Consider the following 17,940-nt stretch of genomic DNA (forward strand, 5'->3'; position numbering starts at 1 on the left):
TCCTACCCTGGGAGTCTTTAAGAGGAGGTTAGATGAACACCTCACTGGGGTCATTTGACCCCAGTACTCTTTCCTGCCATGGCAGGGGGTCAGACTAGATGATCTGCTCAGGTCCCTTCTGACCCTAGAAACTATGAAACTATAGGCATGAAAAGTAACCAGGATTTAGGACTTAGTGTCTTTTCTGCACTTGTACTTGACCTTGGGGATCTTTGGAGGAGCACTGCCTACTAAGACAGGATTCAGAATGTGATTGCATCATTTCCATGGTTTCTGGTGAGTGTGTGTACATCTCCATCCTGTCCAAGTTTCCAGAGACGGGCAAAAAAATGCTCCTGAAAACTTTTTGCCCACATTTTGTCAATTAAAACTTCCTGTGACCATTTACTGCCCAGTACCATGAACACATTTGTGGGGGGTTGTTTGGCCAGGAATGACCACGTTTCTGTCTCCCATGGGACTTACATGCAATCTCCAGCCCTGACTCAGCGGCTGTGGGGCATTCGTTGCTGTACTCATTTACCCCTATTTCCTCACTCCTCTGTCTGCCTACATGTGCTTTTTAAGTGTATCTGTGCCTCTATGTGTACAACGCATTGTCAGCTATTTGCACCCTGTGCTCAAAGCCATGTCTCTGTATGTGGATCCGCATGATTGTCTCTGTAAAAGTGTCTGTTCGGGTAATTGTGTGGTTTCCAGCCCCTCCCCCTGGCCCTCCTCCTCCGATATAAATACTAGGTTCTCTTAGCAAGTGGAAGTAAGGAGGGGGGAGACAGCACAGCAAATTGCTGCTGTAGGGAGTCCTAGAAATGCCTCTATCCAGCCAGGTGTCTGTGTGGTATGGTAACCCCAACCACCGTCATCCTCTTCCTCAGCTCAGTCAGTATGAACACAGCCCCCGACATGTCCTCAGTCCCCTCCCAGTGCAGCAGGGGTAGAGGCGGGACTGAAGGAGGAGCTGTTTTTGTAGAAGGCTGAAATATAGTGCTACAACAGGGCACGATGATACATTCTGCCGGGAGGCCTTTACAAAAACTTACCTCCCTTTGTAGAAAGGGTTGGAGGTGCCTGGGGAATGCCCTCAACAAGGAGAGCTGTGCAAAACACAGCAGAGCATTTTTTCCTGGTGTCCATAGCTTCTCTAAGGGTTGCCGGCTTAGTTTCAAGCTATCATGCACCCCAACCTGTAGGCTGTCCTGGGTCAGACCTGCGGAAACAGGCTTCTAGCCAACCCTCCCAGCGGAGGCTGCCCTGGCATAGGAGGCCCCGTTCAGCTCATCCCATGGTTTCTTGATCTATGGGACTCCTCTACAGGACAACCTCATCAGGCAGACATCTGTTGTGAAGAAGCAAGAAGCACCAGTGAGAGTCACACCATGTAGCAACCTGGTTTCCGCATCGCTTCCTTTCCAGTCCTCCCACAGCCTTTCGAAGCTTCCTTCATGGAGGGAGCTGTGTTGTGGCATTCCCAAGTGCCAGGTGGCTGAGCCACCCCAAGAAAAAAACTGTAGTTGATTTTGCCAGGCCTACCAGCACTGTGTTCTGGTAACGTCGTGTACTTTGGAGAGGGGACCAGGCTCACCGTCCTAGGTAAGTGACTTCTAGGGACAATGGGTAGGGAATACCCTATCAAGCCCTGCTCCCCCCTGTGTTTTCAGTGTCCATGTGGTAGACTTTCCACCTCTTCTCTTTGGGAGACAATGCCACTGGCTACTCAGTCTCACCACTAGAAAATACCTTCTCGCCCTTTTGAACTGTCCTCAGTTACAAGCCCACTCCAACCTGTGTACTGACAAGTTCACTATGACATTTTCTACTTTCCTCCATCCTTACTCTGGGGAGGGGCATATTTTGAGGTGGTCTCTGTAGCACTGTGAATCAATCTCCACTACAGTTTGGCTCCGGGACAAGATTGACTGTACTAGGTAAGGAAAAGGTATTAAGTTATTAAATACAGGGCATCAAACGAAGTACTTTTGACAAGTGTAAATGAGAAACCAGATGTGTAGATTTGTTGCGAATAGAGTCCAGAGGAAAGGGTTGTGGTGCGGGATACAGATATGAATTGCAGAAATATGCGGTCTGCAGGCTGGACGGGACCTGAAGGGTCAGAACGTGCTATTCCAGTGCTATCCAAGACGTATGTCTCTCCAGAAGGACAGACACACACGGATAGATAGACAGGTAGACAGACAGATTCGCTATGTATCATCTCAGGTAAGAGTCCCTTGCTGAGTCTCTTTGTACTGTCCAGACCCCCTTGCCCAACTGACAGACTCCCTGTGGGCTCTTAATCATATACCTGAGGGTAGGAGATTCTGAAACCTCTTTATTGCACTGTGCAAACACACAGCAGTACTTTGGTGACGGCACCAAGCTGACCGTGCTCGGTAAGTTTCCTCCAGGCCATTGTGTTTCCTATGCCAAAGAGGTTCCTTTAGTTACGGGACTTCAGAGTAGGGTCAATTGAGAACCATTCACAAAGGTGCAGAGAGGGAAAAGAGCCCCTGTCCTCAGGCCGGCTGCCAGGGCTGGGACAAAACCTGAGAGAATGGACTGTAAGGAAGAGAGGAGCTCTTCTCCGTTTCTTACTCCTCTGATCTGAATCCAACACATACATCCCAAGACATTGGCAAGCATTAGACAGGCTGACCTTTTTCCAGAGTAGATTCAGGACTTGAGGAAGGGGGGAAAAAAAGAGTACAGCTGTACAAAAAGAGTACAAGAAACAGCAGCCTCCTGGGAGGAGGGCAGGTGTTTGCAGGTAGTGGTTCTAGCACTGTGTTCATACTCTGAAGTGTACTTCGGCGAGGGCACCAAACTCACCGTGCTAGGTAAGAGAAATATATGTCATGGACCTCTAGGTGAGTAGATTGCAGGTTGCCACTAGGAAAGGGTTACACCAATTTTGAGAGGGTTCAGGCAGGAGGGTCCTGATGTCTCTCCCGGCACCTGTATACTCTGAAATGGATCAGGATTCAGGGATAGATGGGCACAGAAAGACGAGACATTTTTCTCTCAGTGACTGACACTTCCCTAATCAAATCAAAGCATTTCAAATAGCAGAAAATATATAATACGGTGTGAGCTAATGTTGTTAATGGTCTTATTTCACCTATAGCTTTCACATAGCCTCAAGCTATGGAACAGGCTACCTAGAGAAGTTGTGAAATCTCCATACTTGGAAATGTTCAAAAGCTGGTTAGACAGACATTTGGCTGGGATGGTTTAGTCAGGGATGATCCTGCTTTGAACAGGGGACTGAACTAGATAATCCTGTGGGGACCCTTCTAGTTCTGCTTTCCTATAATCCTAAGCTTTACAGGGTCATCTAACAGAATGAGAAGCAATATTGTCTGGATAACCATGCCACCCTCCTATCCTGCTCTTCAAAAAATGCCCTGAGAGTCTTCAGTCTTGTCCTGGAAAACCCTGACAAAGTTTGTTAGAAGGGAACTCAATTTAATGTCTCCTCCCAAGCAGTTTAATGTGCCTTCCAAAGGAGTATCCTACCTTCTTCCCAGTGTCATTGCAGCCATTTGACTGCTGCCTGGGGGTTTTAGCAGCAAGCAAATCGGCTGTGTTAACAATCAACCGCTGAATTTTGGAGAGGGGACCAAGCTGACAGTCTTAGGTAAGGAAATGCATCTTACAAGGTATTTGTGAGCCTAATAAAGGGAAATTTTGAATTCTTGCTCTGGGAAATTTGCCTCTATATACTGAATGTTTACCCTGTAAATTTAGCTTTAATCTCCCTGGCCAACTTTGGCCACCAGTTACGCTGACTTCAGTGGGTGGTGGGGAAGAGAGCCATCCTTAGTTATTTATGTTCCCTGGACAGGCTAAGAAGTAAACAGAGAATTGGTGAGCAAAGAAACAGCAGAGGAGAAACTGTACTATGGCAGAGGCAGAGACATCTGGGGAGAAAGTGAGTGTGGAAGTTGTTTGAGGAAGGGATGAGAGAAAAAAGGTTTTTTGCTAGGTGTATGCTTCCTTGAACTAAATATAATGAATCTGGAAGTTACAGATTAATCCAGGCACCAGGCACTGGGCTGGCCTAGGTAGTCACCAGTCCAGTAGCTGAGGACGAGAGTGTCTGGAGAAGGACATCAAGAGATCAAGTCATGTCCCCCAGCTGAAAGATTGCTCAAGTTGTGGCAGAGACTTGGTCAATTTGAAAATCCCTCCAAGAGGCTAATATAGATGACAAGGGATTATCTGCAGACTTGGAAACAAAGAACAAGAGGTCATAGCATGAGCAGGTGGAGGGAAAGTCTTAGAGCAGGGATTAAGGAAAGGTCTATGCCTTTTGGGACATATCAGGGGGACAATTGGGACCACTCTCCTTGTGTGAGGACTCCTATACACAGCACTTAGAGGGACTCTGCAACTCAGTGGGAGCAGAGGAATGAGGCTCCCTTGAGCTTTTCCTCTAGGGGCAGCCTCTGCCTTTGGGGGCTCTTCCTTTTGGCTATAGGGGTTTCATGCTGTGCTCTAACACTTCGCCACTGAATTTTGGACAAGGGACACGACTGACTGTGTTAGGTGAGTGGATACAGCCAGCCAAACTACGGGCACCTAGTTATCGGGAGGCAGAATGTTAGGATGCAAAAGAGCAGTGAGGGCATCTTAACAGTCAGATCCTCTAGATGCTGGAATAAGAGGTGTAGGCTGGGATCCAGCCCAAGGAAAGAAGTGTCCCTGATCAGGACAATTAAAACCAGCCCCATGCACACACAGAATACATGCAGTTTCCATTGGGAGGACAGACAGACCACTGATCCTTGTCTACCACCATTCTTTGTGGTCAGGAGCAGTAAGAAGGAAGGAGTGGAGGGAGGACTGGAAAGGGAAGATGGTCACACATAGTCTATGGTACTAGTTATCCGTTGGTGTACCAGCACCCCAAGCAGGCAGGTCACCCCATTGCCAGAGGTCAGAATGGCTCCTCCAGGGGATGGGGAGTCACTGGGAGATGAGGGAAGGGACAGGTTGTATTGATAATAGAGAGGAGAGAGAGCACATCTCTTCCACTGTGGCATCACCCTCCTCCTGAGAAGGCTTTGTGTATGAGGGAGCCAGGTTGTGTACAACTTCTATACCATACTTCGGAGAAGGAACAAGGCTCACTGTTTTGGGTAAGAGATATCATCAGCTCAGTGGCTCATGCTGAGCCAGCACTTACAGCTTGGCAAATATACTGAGAAGGTCTTGAGGGAAGAGAGAGGGGGAGATGATGGTGAGAGGCTGAGAAAGGAATAAACTAACTAACCCTATCATGATGACTGGGCATGCCTTGGGTACAGCTAACTGATGGGTTAACTTGAGTAGCTCTTCCTTGCCATGTTGTTGATAAGATTACTGAGATGAAGAAGGAAGGATGGAAGGAAGGCAGGTAGGCAGAAAGGGACCCTGAGTGAATGGGTCTAATCTCTTGTGATGAATGGAAGAACTTAGGGAGACCCCACATCTAATAAGAGAAGAAAAGGGGAAGCTCTTGAGTACCTAGAATAACAGTCAGCATTTTGGATGGTGGTGTTCATCTGGTAGACTCCCTGGTGACCATGTCCCATGCTCATGCAGTGTCCTGTCTGGACTCCTCTAGAAATGGCCCCCATGTCCAACTAGACCTCCACAGTTAGGCTATACCTACACAGGGGCTATGCAGCACCCAGAACTCACACGTCTCTGTGTCCCACTAATATCTAAGGGATTGTGTGTGTCAGAAAAAGAGGTGAGAGGAAAGGGGCTGAGGTGGGACATGGACATACATAAAGAATAAAGCTGCCCAGGGAGCTGGATGCATGAGGAAAAGGAATGGATTAGGAGCGTAATGAGGGTGGGGAGTGGTGTAGAAGATGCTCACAGGATAAACACCAAGTCTTGGGGTGTTTGATAATGCTGGAGCCTAAAGGCAGGAGTCAGGAGTGAGCTGCTTAACTGAAGGTAGGATGATGTGGAGTCATTTGAAATCTGAGGTCTGACCCAAGTCACCATTAGGAAGTGGATGCAGGTAATCAGTCTTCTAAATCCTGCTCAGACATGTACAGACAGACAGTTAGATAGCTAAATAAAAGCATAGATAGATGTATGATGAATGGATGTACATTAATTTTCCCTCAGTACACTGTTGCTTGCTGCTCTAGAAGAGGCCAGCATTGTAAGGGTTAACAATAGGCTGCATTGGGAAGTGGCCCAGCATGGCAATGTACAGTTCTGGCACTACAGTGCACAGCTGTGCTCCTCAGACATCCAATATTTTGGGACAGGAACTCGACTGACCGTGCTGGGTGAGTGAAAGACCTAACTTTCATAACAGGGTGGGAGTGTCTGGGTTAGGATGTGTATGTGAAGGTCAGGATACTTGCAGGATGAATAGGAGGAAACTAAATAATGAGGGAAGTCTGTGGGGTGGGCAGTGGAGTGTGGAATGGGGATTGTTTCATTGTTTGAGTTATATAAAACTAGAAAAGGCTGCAGCCCAGAGGAATCCTGTACTGCTTCAAAGGCAAAAGACCCAGCTGCTACATAGTGAAGACTTCACCCAGATCCACTGAAAGGCCCTGCAGGGTGGTTTTGTGCTGTTTGGGTACAGCAGAGGGGAGAGACAGACAGGAGAGCTAGTTTTGGAGCAGCTCTCGGAGGCTGTGTTCTGGAGCAAACCCCCTATACTTTGGTGAAGGGACACGGCTGACTGTCTTGGGTGAGTAAGAGGGAAATAAAAAAAGAAATGGGATAAAGAGTCCAGGATAGAAAAGCAAACTTATGGTGACAGCTAGCTCAGTTTGCTTCTGGATGAATTGATCTCAAGGGGGATTCAAGGGGGGTGAGTGAGGAGATGACAGAAGATGAGACAGAGGGGCAAAAGGAGATGAACGGGAAATACAGAAAAGTAAAGGAGTGAGGAGGAGCCCTGTTGTCAGGAGGGGGGTCATTGGTACTAGGGGGAAAACGCTGTGCTCTGGTTATGGTGCAGAGGTATACTTCGGAGACGGGACCCAACTCACAGTTCTAGGTAAGGAAAACAGAAATTTCATTTTACGGTCGGGCCAATAGCCTAACTAGGGGCGGATACAGGGTCACCCACCCCAGGCACAGCCTTAGCGGGGGCATGAGAAAGGTGGCCCCTGGGGAGCTGTCACTTCAGGGTCATCGAACATGCTGGGAGCCAGGGATGCGGTGGCCGGGAGGGTGGGGGTGGTATTCTGTGCAGCAGCAGCAGCCCTGAGCCCCTACAGAGTTGGATGTTGCAACCATGGTACACAACTCTGCACTGCAGCAGCAGAGGTCTTTTGAGTCTCTAGGAGTGGTAAGACTTGCCTGAAACCTCAGCCCTTCTCTGCACAACATTCCCCCTCCATTTGGCCCAGGGTGTGGAAATAGATAGTTATGCCTCTGGGTCAGATGTCTTACCAGACACTCAGGATCTATGCATTTCCCCTGAACAGCAAAAGCCAACAAAAAACATTTTTTTTTTTCCTTGGGAAGGCAGGATTCATGAAAGGAAAGTGAAAAAAAAATACAAGGTAAAATTCTGAATCAAAGGCAAAAGTAACATTGATTTTTAAAAGGGTCTGGATTCCACCCCGTTATGTTTGTTTCTGGCTGGTCAATGTGATTAGGGAGATAATTCTCTTCTGAATGTCCCCAACATGCCTGGGACAGGTCCAGCTGTGCATATTCAAGAAGAGCATGCTGGATTCCTAAGAAAGAAAGAAAGAAAAAACAGACAAGAATGTAAATACCAAGGAGGGAGAGGATTAATCAATTTGCCCTGTAGAGTCCTGAGGGGAGATAAAGGGAACAGAATTCAATTAAAGGGGAAACGTTCATACGGTGACTCAAGAAAACATTTCCTAGTGCAGAGAGCCTTCAAACTGCCTCCCAAAGGAAATCAATTCATGGAAACCCCGTTGCTCAAGAAGTATGTACGGCAAGGCATAACCTTGTACTGCTTAGGCAGAAAAAGTAAAACACAAGTAATCAAACAAGTTTTTTCTCCATTAATTCTGTGCACATGCAGACAGCCAGAATTTATTTATTTGCAGAGACAGCCTGAGAAGCTCTCATCACAGGGAAGTGTCTAGTATTCAGCCTTGTTTCTTATGTTCTTCGTTCTATTTCACACAGTCCGGGTTACAATATACACAGGTGGAATTCACATAATCCTGCTGTTATGCCAGGTAGAAGAGACCCTGAGATGGATGAGTGGCTGGGCTAACTAAAAAGTGGGAAATCTTCACTGTGAATAATTTTGAATGAAGCAATTTTAGTTTCACACAGATTCATAGAAGTTTGGGGCTGGAAGGTTTCCTTCTAATGTGGTTCCAGAAATATTCTGGGCTTTTTTCGATGAAATTAGTAGTGAAAAAAATTCAGTCAGCCAAATTATAGCTTTATTCTAAACCACATGCACACATACACACACACATGCTCAAGTACTCATAGCATGTATTCAGTTAATAATGTAGTTGAGGAATAGGATTACAAAAAACTGTGTTTATATCCTTTATATAGAATATTTTTATCCACAGATCTCAAAGCTCTTTATGAGTGTGGGTGGACTGGACATCATGACTTGCATTTTATGCAGTGGGAAACAGGCACACACAAGTTAAATGGCTCATCCAAGGTCTCATTCAGCATCAGTGGCAGAGTCAGGAACAGAACCTGTCACCCAACTTGCTGAGCTCTTGACTATGTTTTTTACCTTAGTTGAGTTGTTTGCATAAGGCCCACAGAGGCTAGTTCATTGTAATACTCTACCTCTTCCATCCTTGTGCAAAAATCAGTCTCTTGAAGAAATAATATGAGTGAAGGAAGAAATAAGTTCAGTTCTTTCAGAAATGGCAGGACAGACAGGAAAAAACAGAGGCCCTAGAAAGAAGAGTTTAGGAGAACCTTATACACAAAAGATACTGAGAGTCAGAAGGGGCTGGTCTCAGAAACAGATTTGCCTGGTGAAGGTAGTGGAGTGGCCCACTGCAGAGTCAAGGACAACTTAGGACTACAAATGATGAAGCCAATAAGCCCTGTGAAATGGGGAGTGGGGTCAAAGTGCAGAATCCAAGGGCCAGATTCCATGCCACCTATTAGGTGCATAAATGGACTTGGGCACCTAAGTGTAATTCTAATCCACCCTGCTCAAGGCCCTGAAATATACTTAATGCAAAAAAAGAGTGGGTCCTCCTCCTCGTCTTTCATCTTTTCTGACTTAGTCTTAAGGGTAAGATGATGTTATGTTACAAGATTAGATGCGTTTAGGGATTTTCAGCTATTTAAGCTGAATATAATAGAATCACACTATTCCACACCTAAGTCCAATAGGTGCCTTATATACCTTTCGTGGCCAAATGGCCTTGTACAACATGGATTCTTCCTGGTTCCTTGAAGAGACTCTGCAGGCCTAGTCCTGTGGCCCCTGTTTAGGCAAATTGCCTTTGACTTCAGTCAGAGTTTGGCCTAAGAAGTATAAGAGCCTTAGGCTATATAGGCAGCAGAGGCAGTTTTACTACATCTCTGTGGCTCTGTGCTCTTCATATGAGCAGCATTTTGGGACAGGAACCAAGCTGACTGTCTTAGGTAAGGAAAGGTGATCTATAGGGTGTGTTTCCTTACTCTTGGGCTCCAAACTTCTTTGCGGTATTTGGTGGGAGGGGGTTGGGAAGTCTTGCTGCACTCTGTTTTTTTTTTCTTTCCCCCTTTTTTCAAACTGTAGGAGCAAAAGCAGGGGTTTTGCTGAGGGACTGGAAATCAAACTGACTGGGCATGAAGCTTTACTTTAAAGGCTTCATTCTGAAGTGAAAGAGAATATACTGCGATACACCAAGTGATGAAAGAGAAATAGGTCTCAGGACAGGACTAGACAGACAGACAGACAAAGAGAAAGTACATTTACCTGGTACTGATATATGCCAAATACTAGACCCAGATTCTGCAGCTAGTGAAAGTCCATGACTTCAGCGGAAGTGGCACCTACGGAGTGACTACAGGTTCAGCCTCTGATCCAAAATATTTAAAAATGTATTATAAATGTACTTAAATGTATAAAAGATAATGTAAATGTACTTCTGTTTGGGTTTAAAATATTGGGTCCCCTTTGAGGAATCCAAAAGGTAGCACAGAATCTCCATTCATTGATTCTTCTGCCACGTAGTTTAATTGGTGGCTTGGAGGGGGCTTCTGACACAGGGGAGGGCATGGGTACTTGTGCTAAGCTCAGTGGCCATGCTGCTTTCTGTTCTAGAGGATGACCTCAATATCACAGAGCCTGAAGTGACCGTCTTTGCCCCATCACAAAAGGAGATCAAAGAGAAGAAAAAGGCTACGCTGGTGTGTGTGGCCACAGGCTTCTACCCCGACCACATCAACGTGACCTGGAAAGTCAATGGTAATGAGAGGACAGAAGGTGTGGGGACAGATGAGCATGCCACCCGGGACAACCAAACACGGATGTACTCCCTGACCAGCCGCCTGAGGATCCCCAGCCAGGAGTGGTTCAACACCAAGAACATTTTCCAGTGTCTTGTCAGCTTCTATGGCAAAGAGTCAACACCAGTACAATATCCGAAAAACATTCAAGGTGTAGCAGGTGAGTCCAAAGCAGGAAATCTGTCAAGGTATTGAGCCTGATCCATATAGCCTTCCCAGCCCTGGTTGTAGCAGTAAGACTAGAAAGTAGTTCTCATGCCTGGCACCCCAGGCCACTAGTACCAGGTTCACTGCTAGCCTGAGAGAAAGAATAGGAACATAGAAATTGGCATACTGGGCTCCTGCAAAGCAGAACACATTGCTGCACTTTATGGCCTTTGGGCCATTCTGTGCAACACTCCTAGCCTTCGACAGCTCTTGGGAAACTGAGACCAGGCCAAGGAATCCAAACCAGGTCTCCTCCAAACAGGAAGATAGAGATGTAGCCCTCCTCCCTGCATCCACAGATAGTTGTGGGAGCTGGGAGTCCCCTGTTAGTGGAACAGATGTATGGGTTCAGGTACTAATTGTCACTTTTCTTCTCCTTCTGCTTTCAGGTTGCAGTATCACTGAAGGTCAGTTAAAAAAACCCTTTTCTCGTTTTAAGTTCATGCTGTCATGAAACATGGATTTACATATGTGTGTGCAGGCAGCCTCATATGTATGTTGGATATATAGAAGTATTTCTGTGCTTGTGTATCCAATGTGGCAACATGCATGTGGGGGCATGCATATGCATGCAGATGTGCATGTGTATAATTGTGTATGCAGAGGCATATGTGTGTACACATATTTATTGGTGCACAGAGGTATGTGTGTGTGCCTGTGTGGATGTGGTTGTACGAAAGAGAACATGGGTGGTGTGTGTGCGCTCAGGCCTACACCTACAAAAATCCTTTTACTACGTGCAAGTGTTCAGTACTCCAGCTCTCTCTCTGCTAAAACATTGCACCTTCAGCAGCAGTGCACCCCTCACAATCTAGTGGGAAATTCAGTACTGACTCAGAGGGGAGAGCATCTCCCATGGAAGTGCCCACACCCTTCCCTAATGCTTATCATCCCCTTAAAGGAGAGTGCTGGGATTAGTATTGTCTCTGAGGGAATGGTCTCACTCCTTGAGTTTCCAGGATGAGGTCTTCACATTCTTAGATTCTCTTTAGCAGTCTTCAGATCTATTCCAGGTAGGGCCAACCATCTTCACCTTGTGACATCCGGTAGGATTATAACCCTTCTTGGAGATAGAGCCATAGGCAGCCAGATAGATCACCACCAGAGTTTATAGATAAGCATTGAACTTTATTCTCCTAAAGACTCCAAAGAAATCTTCCACTTCCCTGTTGGTTTGGATTTATTGTTTCCTTCCTTGCCTTTCAGAGTTGTACCAGAGAAGTTCCAGAACTGGGTATTTTGTGTACCTGATGCTTTTTTGCAAGAGTATCTTGTATGGGTTGTTTGTGATGGGGCTTATACTACGGAGCAAGGTGAGAGGAATCTTTTTTTCTGTACTCCCTTAGAATCATAGAATCATAGAAAATTAGGGTTGGAACGGACTTCAGGAGGTCATCTAGTTCAACCCCGTGCTTAAAGCAAGACCATCCCCAACTAGATAATCCCAGCCAAGGCTTTGTCTAGCCAGGTCTTAAAAACCTCCAAGGATGGAGATTCCACAACCGCTCTGGGTAAACTGTTCCAGTGCTTTACTACTGTCCTAGTGAGAAAGTTTTTTTTTCATAATAGCTATCCTAGACTTCCTTGCTGTAGCTTCAGACCTTTGTTTCTTTTGTCACCTACCACCACTGAGAACAGTACAGCGCCATCCTCTGTAGAGCCCCCCCCTTCAGGGGGGCTCTAGTTGAAGACTGCTATTAAATCCCCCCCTTAGTCTTCTCTTCTCTAGACTAAATAAACCCAGTTCCCTCAGCCTCTCCTCATAAGTCACATGCCTTCTCTCTGCACCATTTTTGTTACCCTCCACTGGACTCTCAAATTTGTCCACATCCTTTTTGTAGTGGGGCCCCAAAACTGGGCACAGTACTCCAGATGTGGCCTCACCAGTGCTGAAGTGCATTCTAGCTCAAAGATGTGGTGGAGGGTTTGGAGGGAACCTGGCTCAGACAAAATAGGGGCCAGCTTCCTCCTTCTCCCCAGAATAAAACATCTACACTTTTTAAGGTGCAAAATGCTTATTTAGAGTTTTTCTTTCTCATGTTCTTCATGTATCCCTCCTTCTTGGTATTCAAGCAAGTGCAATGGCTAGAGAGAGGGACAGAGATAGAGAGAAACAGAGAGGAAACACATGACAAAAAGAAGAGGAGTAAAATGTGACAGAATATAGAGCCTCCATAGCAATAAGACAGGAGTGAAGGAAACTGGACGCTAGAGGAAAAAGGCCAGAGATGAGCCAAGGAGGAAATGAATGACCAGAAAATTAGAAGAGAGTGAGGGCAAGTGATGGAAAAATGTGTCTATGAACAAAAGAAACAGAAAAAGGGCACAGGAGCACTGGGGGAGGGGCAGGGGCAGGGGCGGTCAGGAAGAGAGGGAGAAAATAAAGAAGCTTGTTTCTCTAGGGCTGTATTCAGCTGTATGTTATCTCTTATTTTCATGGTGCTTATCAGATATATATGGGGGCCTTCTGAGCTGATTCTTGTTTTTTTCAGTTGCTTGTGAAGTCTCTAGCATGGCCAAACAGAAGCCGTGATGTTTCCATTATGTAGAAATATTTGTAGCCTTAGTAACTGAATGGAAAAAAATACAGGGTGAGGTTTTTCTCATCACATATGTCTCTTTAGTTAACAGGAAACACCTACAAAAAAGCAGCAGTTAATCCCTTCCACCTAGAGCAAGAGCTTGTGGAAGCAGCAATCTGAGATGTTTGAGATAGAAAACATTTAGGTCAACATTTTAGGTCACAATTTATCCATTGCCAACCGGGAGAGAGGAGTTGGTCCTTGAAGTCTAGTTTCCAGGATCAATGCATGTCTGCCTTTGATGTTTATACCGGACAAATACAGCAACCATGATTTATTTTTGTACTGGTTTTATGCCAATGTGATTCCACTGACTTAAATAAAGATACCCCTTATTTATACCAATGGAAGGGAAAGAAAAGCCAGTTTCATTCTTTTCTCTTTACATCTGTCTGTCTGTCTGTCTTCTCTCTCACTATCTGTTTATCTACCAAGCATTTACTTACATAATCACCCGACCAAATGCCCCTCTGTAATTGTTCCTTTAAATGGATCAGTTTAGCTCTGTGCACCAGACACAGATAGGGGTGGGGTTGTGGACTGACAAACTGGGACAGAAATATGACCCTTTCCCCCATCCCATTTCACTGGGTGTTTCACTCTCAGCTGTTCAGTGCTTGCAGTTCTACAGCTGAGGGTGGCCCAGGACTAATTTGTTTTATCTCCTTTTCTTCCTCAGCAGATGCACTAGAAGCTCTTTTTCATAAAGAAGCAGGCCAGAGCCTTCATACAGGGCTACATAATGGGGAAGATGCATGCACACCAGCCTCACAAGTCCTGTTTGTTTCAGGAACCAGCACAGTACTTTGGCTTTGGTTCAGATGAATGCTAAGAACCGCAGTTTGAGGATTTCCGTCTGTATTTTCATGCTTCAAAACTTTGCTTCTGATAAAAAAATGCATGCAATCATTATGGATGTTGTCTGCATTTATGTTTTGTTTTTAAACAGATGCTGCTGCAAGAAATAAAAATGTCCTTGACATTTTCATGTCTTTGAGAATGCACTGGACTGGACTGGCTTTATATGTGAATATGAGTGGGTGACAGAAAGGATAAGGGATCTAAAATTACTGACAGCTCCCCCAGGAGTAGGCTGGGCATGCATTTTGAAGGATGCATGCCTAGTATTCTACCCCCAAGCTTGTGAGGGCTAGAATGGGACACTCAGCATGTTGAATGGGACACTTAGCATGTGCTAAGTGTACTTAAAACACGGGCATCTGCACATTCAAGGAGGATAATACGTGCTAAGTGCTATCATACTGTAGCAAAATTATGCCTTTTCCAGTAAGGAGTATCTCCAGATTGTATTAAGCAATATGTGCTGAGCTAACATTGGACTGCTTCATGGAGACAATATAATCAATTGCAATCCCAGGGCTGGGACCTACAGCCAGCTGATTGTCAGTCCCAGTCCTGGGACTGCACTGGAGTCTCCAACCAGCTCTGGTGTAGGGCACTGGCAGGATCCTGTAATGGAAAGAAAACATGCATAACGCATACTGCACACAGGTTGTGCATGTTATAAGTTTGTTGTAAGCATTACCATGCAACTGCTCAGAACACATTCTACTTTTAACATGTTCTAATGTTAAAACGTGGCCCATGACACAACACCCTGTGATGTCATTTGGTAGCAATTGTGCTGGGTGTCTGAGCACATGGATTCATTGTAAAAGGGGATCTTTGTACCATGCCATCCTTGTGTTCATCTAGGCGGGTGTGATACTCTCTGTTTTGCCAGGAGAAACCAAGTTCCTGCTTCACTGAAAGAAACCAATTGTTTTCTCCCCTCCACCACTCCCTGCCTAGATGGATCATGCCCGCCACTATCCTATATTGTCCCCTATTACCTCATCAGTTATTTCAGTGTGAGAAAACCAGGCATCCACCCATACTAGTATCTTATTGTCCACTGTTGCAAAACACATGCAATAACTGATCTCATTGAGTTCCCTATTTCTGACAATGGATAATGCCACATGTTTCAGAATAGTGCTTTGCTCTACATATCATTCATCCATATCTAAATATCTGTCCCAGTTAGCCTATATAACACCACTGGACTGTGTGGCACTCTGCATAAGAAACAAAAGCCCGGCCTTCAGGACTTTTCACTCAAAGCTTGGCAAATAAGCAACATATTATATGTTATAACAGTAGTCTATGGTGAATACAGTTGAGAGGCAGCTATGCTGGCTTCCTCCTTTCACCACGTGGCAGCTGAGCTGCACAAGTCAGGCAGCATTATTGCTATTATGTGGTGCTGTCAGAAGAGCACCAGGACATTTTGCTCCAAGCTACTTATTTTTTTAGCACAAAATCCTAGAAAGGCCAAGAATCAATAATGATCAGCATGAGGGAGATACTGCTTTAAGATGAGTGCTGAGTTTTCACATGTAGAACAGCTTGTACAATTTGTTCCATTTCATACATTTCTTGGAGTCTAAATGGTGAAGAAACAGGACGTGGGGGACAGATGCAGTGGGGAACAGTATTGGAAGCTATCAATTATCAGTGCATTTTGCCTGGGGACTAGGGGTAAACTTCTTGGGTAAAGCATAAGAGCTGAAGATACCAGAAACTGATCCTGCAGATACCATAGTGTTAGAGTGATGTTGTAGCTGTCCCCACTCTTTTCTAGATGACTAATATCTAGTGGCAGTAGGTTTCACAGAATAAACTCTAAGTAATTTAGAGGCACCTCTCACAGCCCCAAATGATGGAGAAAGAAGAGATAAGTATCCCTAGCACCCCTGAGATGCTGGGAAACTGAAACTGAGATCCAAGCCCTGTGGTTCATGACCCTGTCTAGGCCAGTGTTGCTAGAAACAGTCACGGGTTCAGGTGGCAGTGCCCACCATGGAAAGGGAAGGGCCTAACTTAAGGAATGCACCTTCTCATTTCTCGTTAATGGTTCAGTAACTGCTACTGAAGGGCTTTGATGCCATCCCAGCTCATGGAATGCACCTAAAAGACTCAAGGGGAAAATGGGCAATTTAAGGTCTACCTGTGTACAAATCTACTTAGATAGACTCTATTAAAATAATCTTGGACTTCTTCAAGGACTTCAATATTATACAGTGAACTCTACTAAAAAAAAGAAAGCCCCAGAAGATGAATAATAGAGGAAGATGAAGATCAGTACCAAAACATTGCTGCAGAGGTGAGTGAAGGGTGCAGAGTACATGCAGGACTGGAAAGTTGGAGGTGCTGTAGTGCAGCATAGAAGGGCACAGGTGGAGTTTCTTGAGCTGGAAGCCCAGAACTGGCATAGCAGAAGGAGTGCAGTGCAGGAGCGAGGGGCATTGGCACAGCGGTATGGGGAGCTCAAGGATGGAACAAATGAGGCAGCAGGAGGTCCCAGGACTGGAAAACCCAGAGGTTCTAGGGTTAACATAAAGGTGCACGGGTGTAGTTCTGATGAGAAGGCCTGGAACTGAAATAGCAGTGGGTGCTGCAGGGCATTGTCAGTGGGTGCTGCTGGGGCTAGTTTGTGAAATCTGTCAGAGGCATGGTATGGCAATGAACACTGCAGAAAGCTTTCTTAATTGTTGTGAGGGATGGAAGTTAGGTCACATTATGAACCTGACCCGCTCCTCCCACCAACCCTTTACAGAGCGCTTTTAAGAGAAAAGCAGTTGAGTTTTAGGCATAACAGGATGCGGTTTGACATTTGTTTGTGAAACCGTTTCTACAGCTTATCAGCACCTCTTACCACAGAGTCCCCCCACCATGCCTCTGTGAGGCACAGAAAGTCCCCACCCCACCACCGCACCACCCTGCTGTTAGACAGAAATAGCGGTGCCTGTGAGTCCTCGTGTGGCAGGTGGTTTTGGTAACTCACGTTATCACACCATCTCCTCCTTTCGCAGAAAGCTGCAGTAGGTTTGGGCAAGTGCAGCTGTTGCACCCACTTGACAAAGGGGAAGGAGTATGGGGGGTGGTTGTAGGTATTTCGAGGTCAGTGACCTGTTTTTGAGAAGAAGAGAAATGAGTATTTCTGGGTCTCTCCAAATGACAAACATCTGGGATGGAAATAGAGCTGCTGAGTCTGTACCTACTCCCACTCAGCTCTCCACAGGAGCCAGGTTTGCATCCCCCTCTTTATATCCCAGGGTTTTGTCTGGTTTCACTTCAAATGACACAAGTAATAGCGCTTTCATCTTCCATTCCCTGGGGAGTGAGACTGCAGTCCCATGGTTCTTCTTCCTGTAAGGAAATGTTGCCTGAGGTTCAGCCTTGTAGCTCAATGTCACTTACTCTGAATATCTGATAAAGTGCCATGGATGTGTATGAAGCTTTATAGGAGAAGACATCTGGCAGATTCTCACCCTCAGCAACTGCAATATAATTAGACAGCGTTCATCCAAGGCTGACAACATGAAAATATGTAAAACAAATAGAAAGAAGGGCCAGTGCATATTTAGAAAATGTCTGAAGTCTGTTTTAACAGATTTAACATTTTATTAGTGAATGTTAAAAACATAGTTAATTACTTTGACTTGTAGAGACTAAAGCAAGCATGGTGGTTACATGAAATATAGTTGATATATGTGGATGCAATCTAGGTCATTTCATTAGCCTATGGTAGCTTGGGGTAAGGGGAGTGAACATATTTAAACGTAATGCTATGCAGAACACAGAGCAAGACCCTGCACATAGTAACTGCATCAGTACAGAGTTGTAGGTGGCAAAACATTACAGAGTTTAGCAGATG

At 45.5% G+C, this 17,940-nt stretch overlaps 1 long non-coding RNA gene and 1 gene segment (V, D, J or C); one reads left to right on the forward strand and one right to left on the reverse strand.

Moving 5' to 3' along the window:
* Positions 1 to 4,396: 4,396 nt before the first annotated feature.
* Positions 4,397 to 14,224, forward strand: LOC109304762. The segment is given in 5 exon segments: positions 4,404 to 4,545; positions 10,247 to 10,591; positions 11,028 to 11,045; positions 11,845 to 11,951; positions 13,903 to 13,988. Coding segments are annotated over 5 exon segments (540 nt in total).
* Positions 6,297 to 16,819, reverse strand: LOC109304763. The gene is made up of 3 exons (XR_002099461.1): positions 16,809 to 16,819; positions 7,268 to 7,273; positions 6,297 to 6,563 (listed from the first exon to the last, which is right to left on the reverse strand). It is a non-coding gene; the product is annotated as an uncharacterized LOC109304763 (long non-coding RNA).
* Positions 16,820 to 17,940: the final 1,121 nt, after the last annotated feature.

The sequence above is a fragment of the Gavialis gangeticus genome, unplaced genomic scaffold (genome assembly GCF_001723915.1).
Source record: "Gavialis gangeticus isolate Ggan-Ray unplaced genomic scaffold, GavGan_comp1, whole genome shotgun sequence".
Taxonomy (NCBI): Eukaryota; Metazoa; Chordata; order Crocodylia; family Gavialidae; genus Gavialis; species Gavialis gangeticus.